Source organism: Sciurus carolinensis, chromosome 8, assembly GCF_902686445.1.
Source record: "Sciurus carolinensis chromosome 8, mSciCar1.2, whole genome shotgun sequence".
In the NCBI taxonomy this organism is placed as follows: domain Eukaryota; kingdom Metazoa; phylum Chordata; class Mammalia; order Rodentia; family Sciuridae; genus Sciurus; species Sciurus carolinensis.
In genome coordinates this window covers 100,158,685-100,183,657 of record NC_062220.1, presented here as the reverse complement: position 1 = coordinate 100,183,657, position 24,973 = coordinate 100,158,685, and the positions used below count along the sequence as shown (strand labels likewise).

Here is a 24,973-nt window from a genome sequence, read left to right as displayed (position 1 = left end):
TATCCTTGACCATACCAAGTAAAAACTACAATTAGAAGAGTGGGATAAGAAATGAACTTAGACATTATTTCTATAACACTTGATATATTCCTGTTGGTTTCATTAACCTCCCAATTAATTACTCTTCACATGACTTTTTTAATTAGATTATTACCCCTGCCGTAAAGTTATGACCCATTCCTTATATTCAGGAAAAGTATTTCCAATCTTTTGCCCACATATACAAATCTGTTTGCACATAATTGCTGGACTCTGATTTAAGATCCAGAATTCCATAAGTCTTATTAATTGGAGACAGGAAGTTATGGGTTCTGTGTGACAGATTACAAGCCGCTTGTGATTGTTTGAAAGCAAGGAGAAACATCATGTCCTTCATTTCCCTGAACAGTGTTCTCTGTGCCTTCTATGAACCCTCTTCCCTGTTCTTCAAGCCAACTGCTTCCTAGGCTAATTGTGCACAGTGGGAAACTGCATGAAGTTTCTGAGGAAGCATCCACTCCACTGTGCCCAGGAATAGCTATATTCTAGCAATAGCTACTGGCTCATTCATTTTGTTTTTTTCTGACTCAATACAATGAACATATTTGTAATGTACCCTACCCAAGGAATAAGTTTTGCCACTTGAGCTAGAGTCACAGTTTTAAATATAAAATAAAAACTAGAGACAGTCAAATATGAGTTAGCTCTTCTGCTTTGGATTTGACTTTGCAATGGGAGAAATGTATCATCATCTCTGTGGAGTGCTTGGGAGCTGCGGAAATGATCAGCAAAGGGAGCACACGGGGAGGTGGGAGGCAGCTCAAAGTGGACTTGGAATTATACCTGACTTGTGGAAATTCAATCTGGTCAGGGGAAAGTTGAACTTCTAGAAACTTTGCTGATATGTGTGCTTATCATCTGCTTTCCCTGGGAGTTGATGATGAGAATGGATAAAGCATCCTTCCATACCTTGACATGTCTCCCTTTTCTTGCCTCTCAGGTATCTAGTTAACACCCAATCAAATAATGTCTCTAATATTTCCCTCCTATGGTCTAAGGTTTTCATTTTTTTTTTTTTTTTGCTTTTTAAAAATATTTCTATCTTTACTATATCCCATGTAAAAAGTATACGGACACAATATAAAAAATCCTCAGACCTCTTGCCAGAATGCTGGTGTTGATAGATAATCATTGTAACACTAACTTTTATTGATCAAACGCTATGTGCCACACACTTCACATGTGTGATTTTATTTTTTGCTCTCGACAACCACATCTAGCTGGTTTGAATCCAGATCTCTGTGAATCTGGAGGCCACCCTCAGCACTGCTACAATATCTTGCTGCTTTTGCACATAAATTGGCAGGTGGAAACCGATTATTATCCCACTCGTATAAAGCTGACTCTTGCCAGTAAATTGCTCCAGATTGATAGGTATATTTTCTTTTTGATTTTGTAATGAAAAAAAAAGGGAAAAGAGAGCTTTTAAATTATGGAACACGAAATTGTAGCTTATCATTCAGTTGTGTGTCATTAAAACTGTGCTCCTTTTTTTTTTCCTTCTGGTAAACCCTGAGTCCTCGTGTTCATGAACATTAACTCAGACACTCCTGTCAAGAGCTCCGGGAAGTATTTTAAGTATGTCTGGAAAGATATCACAGTTGTCTGAGTCGTCTACTATCGTAAGAAATGTGAACATGCTGTGATGTGGTATAAAAAACTGTTTTATTTTGGGGGTCAATCATGGCTTTGTACATAGAGCCATGTGCTACATAATAATGTTTTGGTTAATAACAGACGTATGTATAATGAAAGACCCATATACACTGAAGGTCCCTTGGGATAATAGAATCTCGATTATAGCATTGCCATCTTAGTTTGCATAGGTACCTTCTATGATGTTCCCAGGACAAAATCCCCCAGTGATGTATTTCTCAGAATATACCCCCATCTTAAGGGATGCATTTTAATCACTTTGATTTCTTCAGTTTAACAACAAAAACTTTGTAATGTATTTCATTCTTTCAGTTTTTCTTTCAAATGAAAGAGGCTTAATATCAGTGAAGGCACAGTTCGAGTTAAATAATGAGCCATGAAAGAAATTACATCCAAGGGGTGCATGACAGGTGAACCTGGGGCACCTCAAGAAAAGCGTCTAGTTCTTCCAACTGTCACCATGCCTCTCTGTCTCCTCCTCTAGCCCCCCACGCTGGAGTCAGCCCTGCGGAGTACTATCACCAGATGGCCCTGCTGGCCGGCCAGCGCAGCCCCTATGCTGACATCCTGCCCTCCGCTGCCACTGCCGGTGCAGGGGCCATCCACATGGAGTATCTTCATGCCATGGATAGTAAGTGACAGGGCTTTCTAAAACCCTGGGGGGTGACAGCTGCTAACTTATGAAATGGAACGGAAGGTACAAAGATTAGGTGATTGTCTAACTTTTCAATACTTAGAAAGGTAGAAGAACCACTGATAATCGGGGCTCTGGTTTCCTTGGTTTCTTAGGAAACTTCCTTAGATGTGACCAGCTGGGACCCCCTGTTTGACTCAGGGGTCCCAGTGAACAGGCAGATGCAGGCAATTGTAGTTTGGTAGTTGTATGTATTAAGAAAAAAAAATTGGCAAAATATCCTGCTCTGATTTTTTTTTTTTTTTTTTGATAAGAAAACAAAGGAACAGAATTGATACATGGGCAGAATTTGCTCATTTGTTTTTGGTTTCGTGGATTAATGCTTTAAAAATTAAGTGAAAAAAATAAAAAAGGACCTGTGTTTTGTTTCACATTTTCTACATTAAATGATTATTTTGCCCTGTCTTCTTTACATTAAAAGCTTATATTTCATTAAGACCTTTTGTAGCTGCTGAGTACATGGAAGGGTCAGAGCAGTTACTTTTAGGAAAAAATAAAAGGCATTTCCAAATCAGAAGGGTCTACTTTTATTAGATAGCAGTGGAAGAAGATGGACTCATTTGGTGTGTGCACCATATATTTTGGGATCCCTAAGGTGTATGATGATCACAGGCAAGTTCCTGATCCCGGCTTGTCAGGACATCCCAGGGCTCTCACTTCTCCAGAAAGGACCCTGTTAGGACTTTTCCTTTTCCAAGATCCTGAAAGGTGAACCTAAAGCCTTACTTACCTCTTGCCCCAACAAAGCCCCTTCCATTGAATATGTCCCTGGGACTTCGATTAGGGCATGTGCTCAGAGTTTTGTTTTTCTTAACAATAGCAATCCACTTACACATTTCTATCTATGGTCTGCCCAGGTTCTTCTGTGTGAGAAGATGTACATTTGTCATCCCTTTGGCAATTCATTTCTCAGATTTGGAAAAGAGAGGAGGTGCTTGGTTCACACAGGAATGTGAATCCACCGTCTTAGTTTCAGTACCACCAAGAACTACCTCAGTGTAGCCTTTGGGAGCACCCTGTACTGGTTTCCATCCAGCAGCTCCTCCCCACTCCCCACACAAAGAAGTAAAAGAAACGTGTTACATCTTCTGCAGGGGTTTTGTTGTTTGACTCTGTAGAGAGCTTGCATTTCAGATTCATCATAACCACATTTCAATTAGCAATTGTTGGGGGAAAAAGTTCAGCGTTATTATGCAAATCAGTTATTTAAAATCGGCAAATAAAGAATTAAAATAAGAGAGACTCCTTGGAAGGTCAGCCCACATTACTTTCTGTATTTGATGAGAATGTATTTAGTCAGGCAGTGGCGGTTTTTATCTAAATAAAGAATGAAGCTACCCTTTTACTTTGTAAAAACTAATTAAAGGAATTTTAATTTGCTGGAGTATATGGTAAATTGATTGTCATTAAGTAGGAATATAGATGTCCTATCATTCATCACATAAAAAGATACCTCCTTTTTCTTTGTCAGAATTTTTTATTAGCATAGAGAAACAAAACAATTAACAGGAAGCCAGATTGGAACTCTCTGCGTTGGAACAATAAGAATGCTCTGGCTTCTGTTTCAGAAGGCAGCCGCCTGATTGGTGAAGGACTGCTTCCTTTTCAGCTGTCTTGAAAATGCTTACCCTGTGCTCTAGCAACTCCCTTTGGTGGAAACCCCAAATCACTGTCCCCACACCCAGCACTCATTTCTCTACCTTCACTTGGTTACTTGGGAAAAACATATTAAAAAGTTAGTAGGAAAGTACTACATTCCTTCCCTGTAAAATAGCTGCAATAGCATTTGGTTGGACGGAATTTATAATGATGAGCAAATGGGAATTTCAGTCACAGGAGATTTGTCCAACAGAGAGATGAAACATTAATTTTACGTTCCTACATGGCCACCTATAGTGGTAGATCCAAATTGGGATCCACCTGATCAGGCTGATCCATTGCTATGGATCTTCAAGCCTCGTTCATTGGCAGACACTACAATAAACTTGGTTTCAGATGAGCACACCTGATGTGTAGATGTGCCAAAGTAGGCATGTTTAGGTTTCAGCGAAGTAGAAGTTAGAGTATTTATATATAGCATGTTAGAATAAACAGGTCTGTGTATGGCTCTAATTATTCCTTTTGGAATTAGAGACACCTTAGAGGATACAAAGCTTTTAGTCCCTATAAGGAACATCCTTTCAGGTGAGGGCTTCTGAAATCTACACTGTTCATATTGACACAGACGAACCTAAACAAGAACCACTGTTGGAGGGGAAAAGAAGAGATTTTCAATGCAGGCCCTTTGTGACCCGAAGGGTTCCATGGCAGGTGAAAAGGTCATGCAAGGCCCCAGGCTCCTTCTTGGCAAGATGGGTGGGGGATGTGAAACCTCCAGTGTTTTATCATTCCAAAGACCTCCTTATCCATCTCTTGCATCATTGCAAGAGTTAGTGAGTTAACAAACTAGATATGTTCCAAGGATGAGCTCTGTCTAGTGTGTGTTGCTGCTACTCTGAGTCCCATTTGAGAAGGGTTATTATCCAAGATTATATGGAAGTTGACAATACGCCTGCTCTGTCCTTGAAAAGTGGCCTGCAGTTCTTCATTAAAACCCTCCACGATGAAATTAGAATGTGAAATAGGAATGTTAAAGGCAAATGTTAAAGTAAGATGCTGATTTAAATAGTAGCAGGTGTGCATAGTTTGGATTACAGTTCTGTACCAACATGGCCCTAAATCAGACTGGGAATGAAAATTCTAAATGAACAAACTCATTTTAAATAAGCCCAAAAGAAAAATTGAGTAGGCACCACATTTGTCAAATTGATTTTCCAGTTGTATACAAGGATGGTACTGACTTACTAGGTTCCAGTTTGTGATTACTATATTAACTATGCAGGTTTTCATATTCATCTAATCTGTTTCATTAAATTATGGCAAAGCTCATTTGATTGTTACTTTGTGTCAAGATCCATCTCTGTTGAAGAAAGTATTCCTAGTGAATTATCTGAGGACCAAGTTCCCACACCTTTTCCAATAAAGAAGGTTTACCTACTACTTCAGTTTTCTGGTTTCTGCAAAATTGCCACCTTCCTGTAAGCAGGTATACCCATGCTATAAAATAGTAGAAACCCTCTGTTGGTATTTTAAACTATGCACATTTGATTTGCCTCTTTCCTGGGGGGATTATGTTTCCATTCTTTAGTTAAATTTTAGTTTGATGACTCTTTAACATACATGTGACCTTCTCAAAGGTGGGAGTGGACCTTTGGGTCACATTCTTCCCTATGTCCTGAAATTCAGATCTTAATATCTACCAAATTTGAAAGTAAATGGGAATATAATTTAATTCCTCAGGTAAACAAAATTGTTTTAAGTTGAAATGTGTTTAAGATGAGTTACTGATCTCCAGATCAGGATTGCATGGTGGAATCTTCTTGAAGGCTAAAAATTCTAATAACTGCATTATCCTCTGTTAGTTCTGATTGGAGAAGCAAGGTCTCCAGAACAATTAACATGCATATGGCATCTTGTTATCACTCTCACAGGGATTTTTGCCTGCTGCCTTGGAAAACCTATAAACAAAAAAAAATCCCAAGATTTTTAATGTTTCTTGGGATCTATGCTCTTTAGAATTAGGAGAACTTAGGGGAGCTGCCCTCCATCTTGCCACTGTTGAGCCAGGTGGTCTTTATTGTGGGGCTGTCCTGTACATTTCAGCAGCACCCCTGGCCTCTCCCCACTAGATGCCAGTAGTACTCTCTGAGTTGTGATGCCTAGAAGGTCTCCAGATGTTGTCACAGGTCTCCTGGGGTATGAAATCACCCCCAGTGGAGAACCACTGATTTAGGGTAATGTAAGTTGTTTTCATAATGCTTTAAGCATACCAGGGAGCAGATAACTCCAGAAATCATGGGGGAAAGAAGGGTATAGCTAAGCTAAAGTTTTATTTTAGGATGCTTTAGCTCATTTTTTCCTTCGGCTCATTGCCTTAAAATGGCGTGTGCAGGGGTGGGGAGGGCCGTGCCTTGCAACTGTGGGAACCACTGTCTTTGTCGCTTGTGGTGAATTAATGATGGGAATATCTAAACAGCCGTCAGATTCATAAATCACTTGCAATGAGAGGGATAACACATAAAAGTCTCTCCCTTTTGTTTAGCGATTTATCATTTTGCCTGCACATTAATAAACAGAGCTCCCCCGAGGTAAGCCTCTGGAAGATAAATATTTCTCCCTGATTTCCTCAATTGTAGCCAGTAGATCACAAGGGGGAGGAGAGGTGTTTGTCACCACAAGTTGCCGGCTTCTTATCCTTCACTTCTCCCGCACAGGCGAGTCGCAATCAATAACAGGTATAGAGTCCAACTGCAGGTAATCAGGTTCTTTTTCTGTTTATATAACAGGCACCAGATTCCCCAGCCCCAGGCTGTCAGCCAGGCCCAGCCGAAAACGCACCCTGTCCATATCACCACTGTCCGATCATAGCTTTGACCTTCAGACCATGATAAGGACGTCTCCCAACTCCCTGGTCACAATTCTCAATAATTCCCGTAGCAGCTCTTCAGCAAGTGGCTCCTATGGTCACTTATCTGCAAGTGCAATCAGGTATGTATTTTCCTGAGTCCATTATGTGTGTTTTTAGTAAAATGTGTTTTCAGTACTTGAGTGCACCCCTCACCATGCATGTTCAGTACTGATTGCTTTAAGGGGAAGAATAAATTCTGATCGAGACACAGGTCAAATATCAGGACAGTGGATCCAAGATGGTTAATCATGCCCCAAATAATTGTTTTACATACATGAGTCAGTAACCCATGTACAGAAACAGCAGTTGCTCATATATGATGAAATAAGACAGAGAGTATGGCAATCTTTTTATTTAGGCCTTCTCTGAGTGGTAATACTTCTCCAGAGCAAAACCCATTTTGTACTTGGTTGTGTGACCAATGTAAGGAACAGGAACAAAAATAAGAAGGCCAGTTGGCAAAAATCTTGTCCTATAATTGTTAAAGGAATGGGATCCACTGGGGGGAAAGAATAAAAAGTTAAGAGTGGGATTTTCAGTACAGTAGAAAATAAATGGTGGCACATGCCTGTAATCCCAGCTGCTCAGGAGGCTGAGGCAGGAGGATTGCAAGTTCAAAGCCAGCCTCAGCAACTTATCAAGGCCCTAAGCAACTTAGTAAGACCCTGTCTCTAAATAAAATATAGAAAGGGCTGGGGATGGGACTCAGTGGTTAAGTGCTTCTGGGTTCAGTTCCTAGTACCAAAAAATAAAGTATAAAAAAAAATAAAGGTACATGACTTTGGAAACCAGACCAGGTTGATAACTGGTCAGTCATTAGAGGAAATGTGGCAACAGAGCATTTCCTGCTTTTCCTATTAAATAGTTTCAGCTTAATTTGAAAGATCTTAGCTTTGATCATGCCTTTTCTATAGAATGAAAGCATTTTGACACTTCCTTACATGAAAGGAAGGAATGTAAACATGATTGTAAACACAATTAATACCAAGTATTTCTCTTCACTAATGATTGAACTTGGACTGATACCAATAAATAGGGAATAAAAGTAAGTCAAAGTGGAATTTTAGGTATATTTATACTGCTTTTGTCAGCTCATAATTAACTGTTTGAACTAAGCTAGTTGACAAATAATGGAAATAGAATTAATTGGTAATCTAATTAATTAATTAAGCAATCATGGTTGTAAACTTCCTCTCTCATTTCGCCTAAAATTTTCACCAATAGTTTAAGAACCGTTACTGAAAATCTTTTTAAATTATATTTTTATAAACCACAAAGGACTTCTGGCCTTAAAAGTATAGATTAAAGGCGGTTTTCACTAGTCTTGCTTTTAATAAGTGAGCAAGATGGGCAAGATCATTTGTTGTTAATGGATGGGTTTTCCCATGGTGAGTCCATGTTAGGGAGCCCTCAACTGTCCAGGAAAGAAAAAGTTAGCAGTAGTAACATAACTATCTTTACTAGAAATAATGAATGACATAATGTTTTTCACTGAAGTTTTAAAAAAATTTTTATTGATGCATTATAATTATAGATAATATTCAATATAATTTTGGTTCTCTTCTAGTTCAATTATCCATGATGCTCTTGCAGGCAAGTTAGTGTTAAATATCATAAATCTTGGTTTAGTTAATGTTTAAATATCATAAATCTTGGTTTTTGTGTATCATTTTCAGCTCCTTTTCTTTGTTCTTTTCATTTGGCCAATAAAATGTGGAAACATGAAGTGAAGCAGGTAACTGTACTTACATGATGGTAGTCAGTATATTGAGAGGGTGTTTTCTGGGTTGCTTTCAAGATTAGCCACTGTAGTCATTATAGGCTCTGGAGTCTGACTTACTTGGAGTCAAATTCCAGCTTTGCCACCAAGCATCTGTGCAAGCCTAACTTACCCTTCTGCTCTGAATTTCAGTCTTCACATTTTTAAGCTGCAAATATGACACCCAGTATATAGGAAAGGCATACTTTTTATTAAAGCTGTTGTGGATCTACAGTGGTGGGATAAGACCTTCCACCTCCCATATAGGTGAAGTCACAGGAGAACTGAGCCAGAATAGTCCCTGATGGGGCTGAACTACCATGGGTCCAGCTATGCTGTACCAGCAACCATTCCATTCTGGGCTGGAGTAAGTGTGACACTGAATGTGTGGATGTTCCTGCACTCCTGGAAAATATTCCTAGGTCACAGAGTGTCATTGACTGTATCTCGGTTTGCTGAGATTATGCAGTTAGTACATGGCTTGACTGGAAATGTGACCCACTGTGATGTTCACACAGCTTCATTCACACGTAAACACTTTGTCAACAACCTTTCTCTCCCTTCTCTTCAATTTCTCATCCTTCTTGATCTCTGCCTGGCTATCTTGACTTTTTCCAGCATGTGAAGTACATGCGTTAGAATATGGTACACAGATGGTCACAGTGCTGTCTTTATTTATTCTTACCCCAGTGTCTTCATAGCCTCCTCACAGTTGTCCAGGTAAGCTGGACCATCAGTGTCCTCATTTGGAATAATGATTTTCCTTCCTATTTCCAGGGCAGAAGGCTTCATTCTCATTAGAGGTAGAAGAAGAGATTCACTTTAAAAAAATCAGTCAGATTCCAGGAGAGCCTGTGACAGTCAAGCTGATCCTCGTTTTCCTTCTTGCCTCTGTGTCTTTGCATATTCTCTTATTCTTGACTAAACAACCATGCTAGGTTAGGATAATATGTCATTTCTAATACATATGGGATTATCTAGATAACCCAAGAGGAGATTCACTTGCCATATAAGATAATAGTTAGTAAAATTGTTATTAACTACACCACCATTTGCCAATCCCTTGAGCTAGAGAAACAGTAGCACTTTGTTTTTCCCTGTTCTACGTTTTATTGTGGGAGATCTAAAAACTGACTTTTTCAATAGCCAATTAGTGGTAGGTGCATGGCAGGAAAGGAAGACCTCTGAAAGGGCAGACAACTGTCTCCAGAGGGAGAGGTGGAAGAGAGAATGTGAATGAAGCTGCATTTCATCTCTGTGATGTACCGATAACAGGGCAGGTGGGGGCCCAAGACACACTCACCTGTTTTCACCTCACAACAGTATTATTGTTATTATTATTATTATTATTTTTTTTTTTTGGTGGTGCTAGGGATTGAACCCAGGGCCTCGTGCATGCTAGACAAGCACTCTACCAATTCAACTATATCCCCAGCCCTTCACAACAGTTTTGAAAAGCAAATGATGTTGTTCTTGTTTTACATACAAGTCCACTGAGTGTTTGCAAGATGAACTTGACCCAGGTCAGTGCCTGATGAGCATCAGTATCTGTATTCCAATCCCCTGCTTGTTAATTTAACCCGAACACATGTGACTTTTATTCTTACATGTTTTCCAGTACCTAATTTGCCATTGGTATTGGCAGTTCATAGGTAAAAATGTCATTTAAGTTTTTAAGAATGCTGTTAAATGTTTAAAGGTTGTCATTCAGATTTCTAATGCATGCCATAGCTATCTCCTTCCTGTTTGTACCTCAGTTCTTGTCAAAGAGATCAGTAATAGCATTTATCAGAATTTGAAATTTCTGTATTTGTTTCTTCACTTAGTGACTTGCTACTTGCTTCCAGTAGGACATAGCACTAGAAAGATCTAGTCCCATCCTTCATCACCTGTGTCCTTTCACCTTGGTACCACCAACAAATAGTCCTTGAATGAATAAATTAAGGAACTATTTCGTGTGTAACTAGAATGGTAACTAGAATGGTAATTACCCCTTTTATTAAAGGTAGTTTGTACATGGTAGCTGTGTAATCCTGGTTTTTCCAAAAATTAAGGTGTATATGAAGGCTCTTTTACCTCCCAATAGATAGATAGGGATGGAAACAAAGGGCTAGATACAAAATAAAGGGTTAAAAGAGCAAGTGTCTATCTAAAAGTTTGTATATGGTTTTGTACTTTTTATATATTGAGTTAATAATTTGGACAGTTCTAAAAATACCATATAAAACAAATATTCATAAAAGCCCATTGGCACATCAAAATATAGTACTTGGTTATGTCAGACTTTTTCAAACATGTTGTCCAGATGTACATCACAAGTCCTTTATTACCTTATAGCTAACATAACTCAAAGAAAAACTGCACACAGGGGAAAGTATATCGTGAAATATTTCAAATCTCCCAAAGTTGTAAGTTCTCAATCACACTGATTTCCATCTAAGACTAGATGGTTCACATTATCAAATGCAGCCTGTAGTCCTCTCCCCACAAAGTTAAAGCTAATGCTGTAAATATCCAGTTACTCATATTAAATTAAAAATACCTTATCCCTGCTAAGATCTTCTCTTAAGATATTAACTGCCATTAGAAGACAAGGTATTTCAAATGATCCTCATCTTCCTATAGTCTTTTGACCAACATAATTGGAATGGAGAAATATCGAACTCTCCAATGTAGCTTTCTTGCTTTCAATTGAATGGCTAAAATGAAGATGGTTTCCTACCCTTAGTAATTTTAGGTCTGGTGTGGTCAGGAAAGATATCTCAATGAAAATGACGTTTTCCTATTCGACCTCACTCTCTGAGCTGGGTGCTAAGACCTACGACTTAAGAGTTGGTGCAGGTATTTCTGTTGTCCCAACACTCAGCAGCTCAGTCTCAAAACCAGAGAATAGATCGTGTTCTCTGATCAGTGCCTCCTCAGCCTTCTCTGATGGTAGGATCCTGGAGGAAGGATGAATCTGGCAGCTTCATCAATGCTGCCTGATGGGAGCGAGGAACCAGTTTGGCCTCTATGCTTTTTGCTGCAAGTAAATGCCTTGTTTATGTTGGAGAAACAAAACAAAAATAAATAAAGAAACACATTGGAAAGTAGATGAATACAGTTCGAGATTACCAGTGTCCTTAGAAATCTCTGGTTTCATCTTCTAAATATTATGAGATGAACTTCTTTATCTCTTAGTATCAGTAAAAGCAATAAATACTATCAAAAAAAAAAAAAAGAACAAGAGAGAGAGACAGAGAGAGATAGTTTTAGTTTAGTTTTTTTTTTTTTTTTTTTTTTTTTTTTTTCAATTATTCACTCCCCAGATATTTAGCTGAGTCTAACTACAAGCTGCTCTCTGTGCTGGGCATGGGGCTTATCAAACTGAGTGAGATGTGCCCCTCATGAAACAGAAAAGGCTTCAAGCAGAAATTTATAAATAAATGAATGCACAAATGAATTTCTAAGGGTCCAGTGCAGTAGAGGAAATGGCCTGGGTATTAACAAAGAATAGTACAGAAGGCCTAATTCAGGTGGACTGAAACTTGAGATCTGGAAGATGAAGATGAGCCACCATGGGAAGAGCTTTCTACAACTTTCTAAGAAGGGTGAGCAGATATAGACCCTGTGATAGGAAGAACAGGGCATCAGAGAACAGTAAGCAAAGGGCAGTTCCTCTGGGGCACAAGGTTGATGACATGGGCAGGAACCAGTTGTGCTACAGTGCCTGGTATCCATGATCCAAGAGAAATAGGAAGCCTTGTAACCTCTTCCTGAGACTGTTGATTCTATGGATGAGGAAAGTGATGCTCAGAGAGATTGGTGAATCAACTGTGTAAGTAGCTGAGGCACAAATTTAACCTGGTGGGTTTATCCCTGAACTTCCTCTTTTTCTCCATGTCAGCTTCCTTCTCTTTTAGAATTCCTCAAATGGGAGGTTGGCTAAGAGGAAGGTGGGAAGGACTATTTATAATAGAGAAATAATACCTGATGATGTTTATAATAAATTGATCATCCTTATATTAAGCCATGTCTACATGGCTGACTGATTACATGATTTGCATGTTTTGATCCAAAACTCACCAGAGCATATGTTATTGCTGTTCATGTTCATGCTCATGGGGGTCTTTATCTATTTGGCTGTTTAATGGCAAGTAACTTTTTAGTGTTTTTTGTTTTGTTTTGTTTTGTTTTGTTTTTTGTGCAACTAGAAATTGAACCACTGACCACTGAGTGACATCCCCAGCCCTTTTTAATTTTTTTTTTTTTTTGAGATAGTGTCTTGCCAAGTTGCTGAAGGTCTTATTAAGATGCTGAGGCTGCCTTGAACTTGCAATCTCAGCCAAGTCACTAGGATTATAGGCGAGTACTGCTATGTCCAGCAGCTTTTAGTTTTGTAAACCACTCTCATAATATTAAGCTTAATGCATTTTTCTCCAAAGCTTTTCAGAATGTGTATGCCTGAAGTAAATTTTGGAATAGTTATTCATTTTGTGAGTGTGTGGGTCTTTATATGTGTGCTCTTTACTTCTGAGGCTGAGCTAGGTTTTCTACTATACTTGCCCTGGGAATTTTTATAAATGAAAGTGAAAGCTGTTCCGTTCCTCCCAAACAGAAGCACATGGGTGCATGTGTGCCTATACCTACCCATACGCCAGTAATGATAGCCGTTAGCCCATTCTCTGCAAAACTGGAAAGAATTGTAATTTGAATGGCAACTGTTGTACAGTCAATCCTCTTCTAATACAGCTATAACCAGAAAGGGGAGGACCTTATTAGTATAACAGCCACAGAGTGGCGAGGGAGTTTGTTTTTGATTAACATGGTCTCTCCCCTAGCCCTCTCTTGAGTTTCTGAAGTTGCACTGCCATCATATTTTCACAAGCAAAAGGATTAGAGGAAATGGGATACCAAAAAGCAAATAGCACTATTCTATTCCTCAGCCTTTAGAAAACTGAGTTTTATTTGGCATGGATTTCCTAATCCCAATGACCTTACCTAAAGTGGTCATATGATTTGCATATGAGTTTCTTCTAAGGTTGTTTAAAAAAAAAAATCTAAACCCGAACAAATTTACCAATCAAGGCATTAAAAAAATATGTTTATATGTGGTCAGGAGGTAGAGTTGATTTTACATTTAAACAGAGGTGCCACCTATTTTTTTTTTTCTTCCTATTGGACTAAGGGATTAGTCCCTTTGTGATATGGGCTGTCCTGAGCTCCCACTAGAGGTTTGCTGTGGCTTGGTTCTCTCATCAGTCACCTGTCTGCCTAGCTCTGTGCAGGTCATTCTAGATCATGGAGAAATTCCAGAGATGAACCTGGAAACTGATGAGCCTTCCTGCAGAGGTAAATGTAGATAAAAGATGTAGAAGAATTACTGCTCAGTTACTCCCACATCCCAGGTATAGTGTGCACTGGCACAAACAAAAAACAAACAAAGTATTCTTAGCTTTACTATTATGAGACACTCCATGACAACTCTAAGGGAAAACTGTTATTTTACCAGAGGGTTAAAATGCCCTGTGGATTGAAATCATTAAAAATAATAAAATAATGGCTTTGACCTTTAAGTGTGCAGTAACTGTGTACTGTGAGCCTTGTAAGATCTTATTTTTCCTCAAATTTTTTAAAATTTTTATGTAGAAACAATCAGCTCCATTTTCTCTTCTAATACAAAAGCCAGCAACAAGCCAAATCATTCCACATTACATATGATTATTAAGGAACCCCACATATCCTCCATCTTCAACCTCCCACCATATATAGAATTGCTGAAGTATTTTAAAAAAACATTATGGGGCTGAGGTTCTGGCTTAGTGGTCGAGTGCTCGCCTAGCATGCATGAGGCCTTGGGTTTGATCCTCAGCACCACATAAAAATAAAATAAAGGTATTGTATCTACCTACAACTAAGATGAAATATTTTTTAAAAAACACATTAAGGAATGTATTCATATTCTATTTTAACTGGGTTTTACCATTTGCTTTGAACATTAGTGCCTTTGAAATGCCTATATTTATAGTAGGGTGAATCAATGTTTAATGAGGGACTTTCCACAATATAAACTTTTAGTGTGCCCACTTATACATCATTCCAGGAATTAAATAGAAATTTGATTTACAGATTGGTCACAAGGATTTCTCTACAAATGTTAACTCACATCACTTTGTTGGTGTGAAAAAATAATGTTTGTTATGAAAGTCAAACATACTTGTGTATTTCACAGTATTAATTATGTGTTGATTATAATTAATATATAACTCTCTGGCTAGAATAATTATTTTATTCTTTGGAAAAATAATAGGATATGCAGTAAGTATGTGGGTAAAACTTGCTGAATTAATGGAAATACAGTATGTGGATTTTATGACATTTATTTTTGTGTTTATCATTCTTCCTTACCACTTACACTTCCAGTTTGGCTGAGTTGGGAATAGTCGTTGATGTTCCCCACAGGAGACTTCCACATAAGTGAGGGGTTACTATACTGTTTACTGCATATTAAACACATGTTCTGCCACTCTGTTGCACCCTAGCTCTGGTTTGCAAAACATGATCACACTTTTTAAAAGGATACTGATAAAACTTTATGCCTCTGATTTTTTATAAAGAATAATATGTATCATAACTTTCTTAAAGACTCGAATTTTGAGAATTGTATTTTTAAATCTGTGAGAAACAGAAATGCTTCCCACGCAGATGCAGATGGTTGATCCCTTTGAATTCAGCTCAGTACTCAATGTAAAGGTGGAGCAATTCTATAATGTGAGCAGTTATCCTTATGTCGATAGGTCCAGAATCCTGCATCTGCATCATGCCATCCAGTGGAATGCCTCTTTAAACAATTCATTGATTATAAATCTTTTCTGATAGTCAGCCATTTAAAATATACATTTGTGTCCTTTTCTGTTCTTTAATAAAATGGAGGGTAAATTAATGCTTAGTTTATTCTGGCTTTAAAACTGTTATTTTAGAAAAGTTGTTCCTCAAAGTATATCTCAAGGAACACTTATCTCTAGAAACTTCTCCAACAACTGCTACAAATAGTATCTGGGGTGGGACTTTTGGAACATAAGTTCCTAATTAATAGTTCCTCCAGGACCATATTCCCTTGGCATTTCCTTAATTGACTGTTATCTGACCAGACCACGATTAGGTTAGCACAGTGCTTGGAATGATCTGGGCCATCTAACACTTTCTTCCTACTGGTTTTATTGATGAAATGGAGACTGACAATTATGTCACATTTTTATAAATGTCATTGTTTTCATAAAGGACTCTATCTTTCGCATTGTTATTTAGAAAAGAAGTGAAGACTACAGAAATAGTTGTTTTTTTAGAATATTACTTTTAATGATTGAATGAAAAGAATTCAGAATCCGAATATAAAATTAATCTCTCATCAAATAACTCAGGAAAGAATAGGTGAGCAGAAATGGAAAGGACTTGAGGTGGTAACACTCAAGTTTTAGACTCCGGTGTTTGATCATCTTAGATCTGAAGAGAAGACAGTAGAGAGTTATGAAAAATCTCAACAATATTATTACTTTATGTTTCTAGAAAATTGTGGAATGAATACATAAACTACTTAGGAAACCCCCCTCCCCAAGGTCTCAAAAAGTAGAATTTACCTTTTCTTTTTAATTCTATACTTTGCAATCTGCAAAGCCTTTGCTGAGCTGCTGAGGTACTACAGAAGAAGTGAATTTAGACACTAGCTTTGATGATGTAATACTACTTTATAGACATGATGTCTGGTTGTAGTTCTCAGGTGGAAATTGGTTGCTTCTCTCTCTCTCTCTGTCTCTGTCTCTGTCTCTCTCTCTTAAATAACTATTTCCAGTGGGGTAGGCAGAATAATGGTAGGCCTCTGAAGATGTCACATCATAATCCCTGGAACCCATGAATACATTACATGCTAAAAGAAATTTTGCAGATGTGAGGAAGCTACAGATCTTCAAATGGGATTAGCCTGAATTATCTAGGTGGCCCTAAAGTCATCACAGGGTCCTCATAAGAGGGATGCAGGAGGGTCAAGTTTAGTCAGAAGGAAGGATCAGAGTGAGGCAGAGCCCTGAGCCAAGGGATGTTAGCATCCTCTGAAAAATGTGAATGAGGTAAGGGGTCTAGAATCTTCAGGAGATGCAAGCCTGCCCACCCGTTTCAAACTTCGGATAGCTATAAGATGAACAATGCATGCTATTTCAAGTCTCTAACTTTGTGGTCATTTGTTGCAACAGCACAGGAAAAGAATGCATTGAAGAAGATATTCAGTCACTTATAGATTCAGTATTGAGTACCTGCTGTGTGCCAGGTGCCAGTGCCCAGCTCATGTGGATCTTGTCTTCTAGGACGGGAGAGAAAGAATATTATTTCAGAGAGTGCCATGTGTCATCATGAGAACAGAATCCTCCAAAGTGGATAACAGTGATGTGGCAGGGAGATGCAGATGGAGCTCATTTTGATGGGGACATTGATCCAAGAAGGTCTCTCTGTGAGATGATATTTGAGCTGAAGCCCAAATAATAAAAAGGGAGTAGCTATGGAAGCAAAGGCTTTCAGGCAGGGGACACAGCAAATACCATTTGCTACTGTGCCAAGAGGCAAGAGTTGAGTGCAGGACTCCCCTCTGCTGTGGCCCTCCCTACTTAGATATAGATCTTATAGATCTTGAGTTTCCTTACCCCTCAATCACCAGAAATGCTCAGAAGGTTTCTTCCCACCACTTATTTTTCTTAGGGTTGAGGAGGGTTGAGGGTGCACATGGGAGGCATCATTTATAGAAAGGGCATTCTGTCCGTTGTTCTTGACATCCCATGTGCTGTGCCCAATCATGGTCCATCTTCTGCTTCTTCCCTTAGAAAACAGTTTGAGAACTCCTCAGGTAGCTTCTGAGGGCAGAGGAATTTGGACTCCCCAATTCATTAGCCAATGCTGTAGACTGCCCAGAACTGTCTACTTCTACCATTACTTCTTAACAGTCTTTGTAATCTGGAGCTGAGCAGCTCCCCTATCTGCAGCACCTCACAGGAGCCAAGTGGCAGCTCTTCTGGGCTAAGACAAGGCATTCCAGTGCCTCTTTGTGTTCAGTTCTTTGCATGCAGAGAAGAGCTTCTTTTTCTTGCTGCATCATTATATGTAAGCCTTGAAAGCTGAAAATCACAGATCCATTCTGTGCTCTCACGGTACATGCAGTCTATTAGTTGATGAGGATTTTAGAGCATGTTTATTTCCATTACCTGGTTTTACCAGCAGCATAGCAATCCGCAAAGGAGATTCCCAAAGTGTGTTGAAAGCGCTCCAGCTTCTCTCCAGGCACCCTAAGGATGAGGACAATCGAGGACCTAAGGAACAACTATGGGAATGTTGAGCCTCAATTGGTCTCTAAATGTGCCCACTCTGTCTGGCAAACAATATTTATGAATTGCTTATACATAAAAACCAAGGGAAGTTTCTACCTCATGAAATGTGTTCTTTGATGGTCTTGATTCCTGATCAGGTACTAACTCCTTAAGGTTCAAAATTTTGTGTCTCACAAAATTAGAAGTGTCAGTGACCTTCTGGAACCACTTTCTGAGTCTGCCTTGATAGTCTGGAACCCTGGAACTCTGGAAAGGTGTGCCAAGGTTCACACAAAGTCTGCCTGACATTGTAATTATACATGAAGTGGGCTCCTTTGGTTTTTGTTTCTTTAATGAACGGAATAAGGTAGTTACACACTTAGTAATATCCATTCACCCAATGGAAGGGGGGGTGTTAAATCATTGTGTTTTTTGATGAATGGCTTGTACACTGAAAAATAAATTGGACAAACTGGCATAGAGCTCAGTGAACATGAAATCAGCTATTAGAAGAAAGCTTGTGAACAAATTCTGAGGCAGATATGCATCTTTGATTAATGCCCTATCAATCATCCACACAGCTACCTTAGCTAAGTCTTGCTGTAATCATTCATGGTTGCTTTCGGAAACACTGGCAGAAACTATAGCGCTGCAGAAACGGAATATTATTACTGATTTCTCCCTAACTTACTGTGAACAATGACTGTTTTCACCATGTTTCTGCTTTCCTTTATTAAAGAAATACAATGCAGAATGAAAGGAGAATTCCTCAAAGCCTGGTGGAATTCTCCTCGGGTATTCTTAATGATATTCAGTCTTAAATGGGCAAGCTATTGTAATGGAAGGTTCTCTGTAGGAATAATAGTAATGTAATCCCATTGAAGCTGCCTTTTATGGATTGTAGTCAAATAGGCAAAAATGTAGAGTCACATTAATGAACAGAGTATATCTCTGGAATTATTACTTAAAGTTGTTGAAATGGTCTGAATTTTGTTATTGTAATTATTTTATTCTCAGCTAATGTGCTTAACAGCAATAGCAATTAACCCACCAGATTGGAAATTTGCATGAGTTCTACCTTTGACATTACAAGAAACCCTGATTCTTTCTGAGTATTACACAGCAGGATAGGACGCTACACATATAATTTTTTTCACTCATTATTTTTTAAAAAGGAAATTTCCATGAATACAATTATTAGTTTTCCTTGCATTTTTAAGCTATTGGCAAAGTCCTCAAGAGTCCTTCTTTCTTTTAAGAGGATTTGATTCCTAAACTGTGGCTGGCACAAAGAATGATTTGCCACTGTTGCTAGTCAGGAAATCTTTAGGTAATAGCAGCGCTTCCTCAGAACTTGCCATAGCCTGAGATACTGTGGCATAATAAAGTGGTGACAGGCATTAGCATGCATAATGGGCTGTAATAGACATTTAATGCTGTTTAGCTAGAGGAGGGAACTGTGTTCTCCCATCGGAATATTCTTCCATCGAAGCCCATTGATCACCGATTTCAGTGGGGAGAGGTTAATCCATCAGCTTCTGTAACCAGACGGCGCTGATGGAAATTCTTTAGGTGGCATTCTGGATGAACCAAGCTTTCCATCTTTACAAACAAATGAGTGATATGACAAGCATGGTGTTCAAAACACATTTAACCAATTGATTTTCTTTCCTCTTGTAATAAGATCTGGAGACATATGAAAGCGCGTGGTGTGAGCTAAGATTAAAGGAATTGCTTCATGCACAGGAACATACGGAACTCAGAGCCCATAAAAGTACTATAAAGCATGTAGTCGCCCATTCTCTTTTTTATATAAAGTTTGTTATTGCAATAAATAGTTATTATTGAGCTGATGCCTTTTATTTCCGTTTTGTGGAATCTTATTTCAGGTCTGCGGGTATGTGCACATGCACTTGCGTGTCTCCTCTCAGGAGTCATCTTTCTCTTGGAAGTTTTCCAGATGTTTGGCAGTGATCATTTCTATTTTCTCATTTAAACAGACCTGTTGTGATTTGAGTTGATACCATTGTTGGTATATAGGTGTGGATATTGTATATTTGTAATAGTCTCTGAGGTCAGCATAAGTGATGGTCATGTTTTTTATCTCCCTCCATACAGTCCTGCCTTGAGCTTCACCTACCCGTCTGCACCCGTGTCTCTCCATATGCATCAACAGATTTTAAGTCGTCAGCAAAGCTTAGGCTCCGCCTTTGGACACAGCCCTCCACTCATCCACCCTGCCCCAACTTTTCCAACACAGAGGCCTATTCCAGGGATCCCTACAGTTCTTAACCCAGTCCAGGTCAGCTCCGGCCCTTCTGAGTCCTCGCAGGTGAGAGAGGACAGCTTCATGAGCTTATCCATGTTGGTCAACTGAGGAAAGGTCTTGCCTCCATTTCAGCCATTATTACCATAGGACATTGGCATTCTCAGAGCTTTATCCTGGCATCCCGTCTCCGTAACCCAGGAGTATTTTGTTCAGTTTTGATGAATGGGCTCTGCATATGCTCCTCAGTAAGCAAGAGCATCTTCTACTGAGTCATTTCTTCAAGGGTTTGAAAAAGCAGGCTGCTTGATAAGGCCATGCTCTGACCTGACAACATCTGTAAGCCACATCTATTATAAATAGATTTCATGAATGTATTGCTCTCATTTAGCCACTTCTCCTTCTGCTAGAATCAGACTGCTACTAAGCACCATGTTACACTCTAGAATAAGAATAAATGGTGCCATTCCCACCATTGTTATTGCCACTCTGATATTTGTTTGCAGAAAACTCTGGGTTTTTTAATTAAGAACTTCACGAATGGTTCATGATGGTCTTCTCATAGTTTTTTTTCTTTTGATGCACACTACTCGTGCTTGTTAAAACTTAGCTCTATCAGAAGCTAGAAGAACTTTGAAAAGCCATGGGGAGTTTATACTTATGAATCAAAAATGAAGAACTGCTTCATGAATGTATCCTCTGCCTTTGAGTATATTGTCGGAACTCTATCACCAGGGATTGGGGCATTATCAGAGTCATTGCTTTATTACCAAATAAGCCTGCTTGTCTCCAGTTGCAGGTTTTAATTATGGTCCTTTTCACTGATCAAAACTTATTTTTTTGTCTTTGGTCCTACAAATGTGACCAGCAGAACAAGCCCACAAGTGAGTCTGCAGTGAGCAGCACTGGCGACCCGATGCACAATAAACGGTCCAAGATCAAACCTGATGAAGACCTCCCCAGCCCAGGGGCACGGGGGCAGCAGGTAGGACACCCAGGCCATCCAATTTCAACCTCTACAGTCTGGTGTCTTTTCACAGCATTTTCTAATCCACTGTATTGTTGGCCTTGGCCATACTTATTGTGCTTGATCAAAGACTAGTTATAGAGTGACTGAATTTGTTTCTCTAGCTCAAAAATAAATGCAAGCAATGCGGTAAACTGTGGTTTTTATGTTCTTGATAGTTGAGACAGCTTAGGCATTTAGGCAGCTGTAGTTCGGATAGTGATCAGATTCATTTGTTGCTGACCACAGGTGTGACCAGGTTTCAGTCCTTATCCCTGACCTTTGACCTGTATTACTGAGTTCCTGATCCCAAGCACAAGCTGGAGCAGAGCTAGTGATATTCCCTCTACTGATTATGGTCTTTTTTTTTTTTTTTCTTATTATCATTATTTTGCTACTTCCAGGAGGGATCAAGGCATAAGCAACATAAGACTAGTTAGATTCTCAACTACTTCTAGTTACTTCAGTGTTCTGGATTCTTTTGAAGAATGTGTAGGCTATGCCTCAAAGACCTTCTCATGTGTTCTCGTGCCTTACGTGGGAAGGAGCTCAAATGTTAATTTCTCAAAATGGGGACTGGACAAGAGTCTAAATGTCTACAGAATCTGGACCTTGCTATCATCAGGCTGCTTCAGCCCAAATCTCAAACTACTTTAATCCATATTTCCTCTTCAGTGAGATCTTAGAAGATGGAATGAACCAGTGACATGGGTTTTGAAGTCCATCCTCCCTCATCCATTTTGCTAGACAACTATCTTGCTGAATACACCTGAATACCTGAATTGTTTTTATCATCCGGACCTACACTCAAACCCACATGCTTAATTATTTCCCAGAATTCTGGAAATTTTTTGTTTTTGCATTGCTGGGAAGCTGCCATAGAAGACTAGAAAGGACTATGTCCTAGAGCATGAGACGCTGTAGTTCCTGGGCCTTCGATCACCAGCATGTCCTTGGAAAACAGAGACTTAACCAACAAGGTGTTACCCCTAAAAATCCACAAAATGCCTCTCAGGGAATGCAGGCTTAGAAGTAAATTTCCCTGAATTGCAAAATATAAGAATAGACAAATTAATAAACTGAAAAGATTTAAAACAACTAAGCAAAATAGAAGGACCAGTCTTTGAAGTAAAAAGACTATATGATCTAATTTAATGACTTCTCTTATGGGTTTTGTTTTGAGGTTTTTTTTTTTTTTTTAGATGATATTTTAGTCATTTTCAACTTTATATCTGAGGTGATGAAATTTGGCTTCAACTTCTAATCATCATTGTAATTTGGGTAGCTGTCTTAAACCACAAGTTAAAAAAATCTCAGAAGGTGTGTTTGGCAAATCTGAAAATATGCACACAAGTGATTCCAGGTCTTTAACTTCTCCAGTATACAAAACCCAGCTGATAGACTTGGACTCTGTTTTATTTTCCCTGAAAAATTGCATAAGGAGGAAGACAAATCCAAATCAGATTTCCACATTCCCTTCTTGCCTTCCTTCCCATCGTGTCAGGTTTTTTTCCTCCATCTCACTCCCTTCTCCCAACCCCCTGTACCTTTCAGGAACAGCCAGAAGGAACGACGCTGGTCAAGGAGGAAGGGGACAAAGATGAGAGCAAACAGGAGCCTGAAGTCATCTATGAGACAAACTGCCACTGGGAAGGCTGCACGAGGGAGTTTGACACCCAGGATCAGCTTGTGCACGTAAGTGAGCAGTGTTCAGGAACTGGGCCTTCCAACCATGTGACCTTTCCATAGAGGTCGGCTTCTCTGACCCTGCGCTGAGTCAAGTTTCTTAGCTAGCTGCGTTGCAAACTGGAGGGGGCTTTATGACTTTCTGAGAATAAAGAAAACTCTGAGCCATGGTGCTTGACCTGTTCAGTCAGCTAAAGCTTAGTGTAAAATTCAATAAAGTCTTCAATAGAGAGTGTAATGACTCTGATCCTGTAAGCCAGCAAACACTATTTTGAGTTAGCGACTTTGATGGTTATTGAGTAATAGTAAGCTGGACATGAATTATTATTAACCTTTTAACCAAGTTTGATTCCCCTTCCAAGACCGAATAGCAATAGAAAAAAATGGTAGGGGTGGGATTCCTTTTTTTCTCCCTCTTACAAACCCTCATAACCTAAGGAGTATCCCATTATTCTGTACAGCAATTACTACTCTTGAATTTGGGTAGACATTTGGGGTAAGCTATTACATAATTTTTGACTTGTGGGGTCAATAGTTTCATGGAAATAGTTGTATGTGTTTTTAGATTTTAATAACATATGTTTCTGAAAACTACATGGCAGTCAGGTAGAGAACCACATCTTCTCTTACCAAACAGGTTCAGATGTCTCTCAGGTGTATTATTTCAGATAATGCAGTGCACACACACACACACACACACACACACACACACACACTCATCACACTCATCTGCTACCTCCTTTTCCAGTGCTTCTTGGTACTTGACACTTTCTTGGTCAGAAGAATCTCTCTGGCAAGTGGAACCAAGGGCAGCTGACACAGAAGAGCAGTTAAAGCATCCAGAATAAAAAGATACAGGCTTGGCTGGGGAGATAGCTCAGTTGGTAGAGTGCATTCCTTGCAAGCACGAGGCCCTGAGTTCAATCCCCAGCACCGCAAAAAAAAAAAAAAAAAAAAAACAGGCTCAGACAACTTTTGTGCAAAAGTACAAGGTTCTTTTAAGGTATTAAGGATGGTTTCACCAAGCAGGGCAGTTTCTTAAGCTTTTAATATGTGGAAAATCTGTGCTGTGATGTGTTGTGATTGTCTCTTTGACACTCGTGCCCCCCCCACATGCATGCATATATGCACACTAATACTCACTATCCATTGTTTTACAGTAACTTTGTATTTTTATGTGATGCATATTTCTTGATAACCCTCTTCTACTTAAACACTAAAATTATAAAGCCCCTCTCACTGTTTCATGAGCTCTTTTTAAACATTAGTCCATTTGTTTTATTACCTTATTTCAATCCTTTCTGAAAATAATAACAAGAAAAGCAAATGGCAATAACAACAACAAAAGTAAAATAACCAATTCAGAGCACCTCTTATATTTCAGGCCCTGCTCTTACTCAAGGATCCAATAAAGACATTCTTCCATCCTAACATTCTTTCTTCTGTTAGTGGTGGTGTGATGTAGCAAGCCCACTTTGGATCAGCTTAGGACTTCACTTTTTCTATATCCCTCATCTTCGTTTTGTTGTTTTTGTTTTTTATTCTTTTTACATTTTTTATATTAGTGCATTATAGTTACACATAGTAGTTGGGTTTATTTTGACAAAATTATACATGCACAGAATTTGATTTACTCTATTTTAGTACCTGGTGCCTCCTAGTTCCCTCCCTTCCTCCCCTGCTCCATTCTCCTTCCTCTACTCTACTGGTCTTCTTTTCACTCATTTATTTATTTTTGATTGGTGCTTTATAGAAACACAGAGGTGAAATTCACTGTGTTATATCTCTGTACTGCATGAGGTCTCGGAATGTGTCTTTTGCAACTTAGCCCACCCTATATAATATATCCCATTGTAGTTATGGAGTCATTTAAATATATAGGTTGCCAGGTTATGAGAAATGTTATAGACAGAGTGTTTTAAGGATTTAGCATGACATCAGCAGGGTGTCCCCCTCATTTCTTTTTAATTGTGTCTCTTTGTAATCACATAGAAAGAATGATAGATTTCTGAGAACAGCAAAAACCTAGAAAGT

General features: G+C 38.9%; 1 protein-coding gene across 3 annotated transcripts in view; it reads left to right on the top strand.

Annotated features, from left to right (window-relative positions):
* The window catches only part of Gli3 (GLI family zinc finger 3), a 273,034-nt gene that overhangs the window by 184,437 nt on the left and 63,624 nt on the right, over window positions 1-24,973 (top strand). For all 3 annotated transcript variants that reach the window (XM_047562531.1, XM_047562532.1, XM_047562530.1), the window contains exons 6-10: window positions 2,180-2,326; window positions 6,775-6,976; window positions 20,100-20,313; window positions 21,119-21,232; window positions 22,808-22,948. In XM_047562531.1, the coding sequence (XP_047418487.1) occupies window positions 2,180-2,326; window positions 6,775-6,976; window positions 20,100-20,313; window positions 21,119-21,232; window positions 22,808-22,948 (818 nt within the window). The remainder of the gene's footprint in view (window positions 1-2,179; window positions 2,327-6,774; window positions 6,977-20,099; window positions 20,314-21,118; window positions 21,233-22,807; window positions 22,949-24,973) is intronic.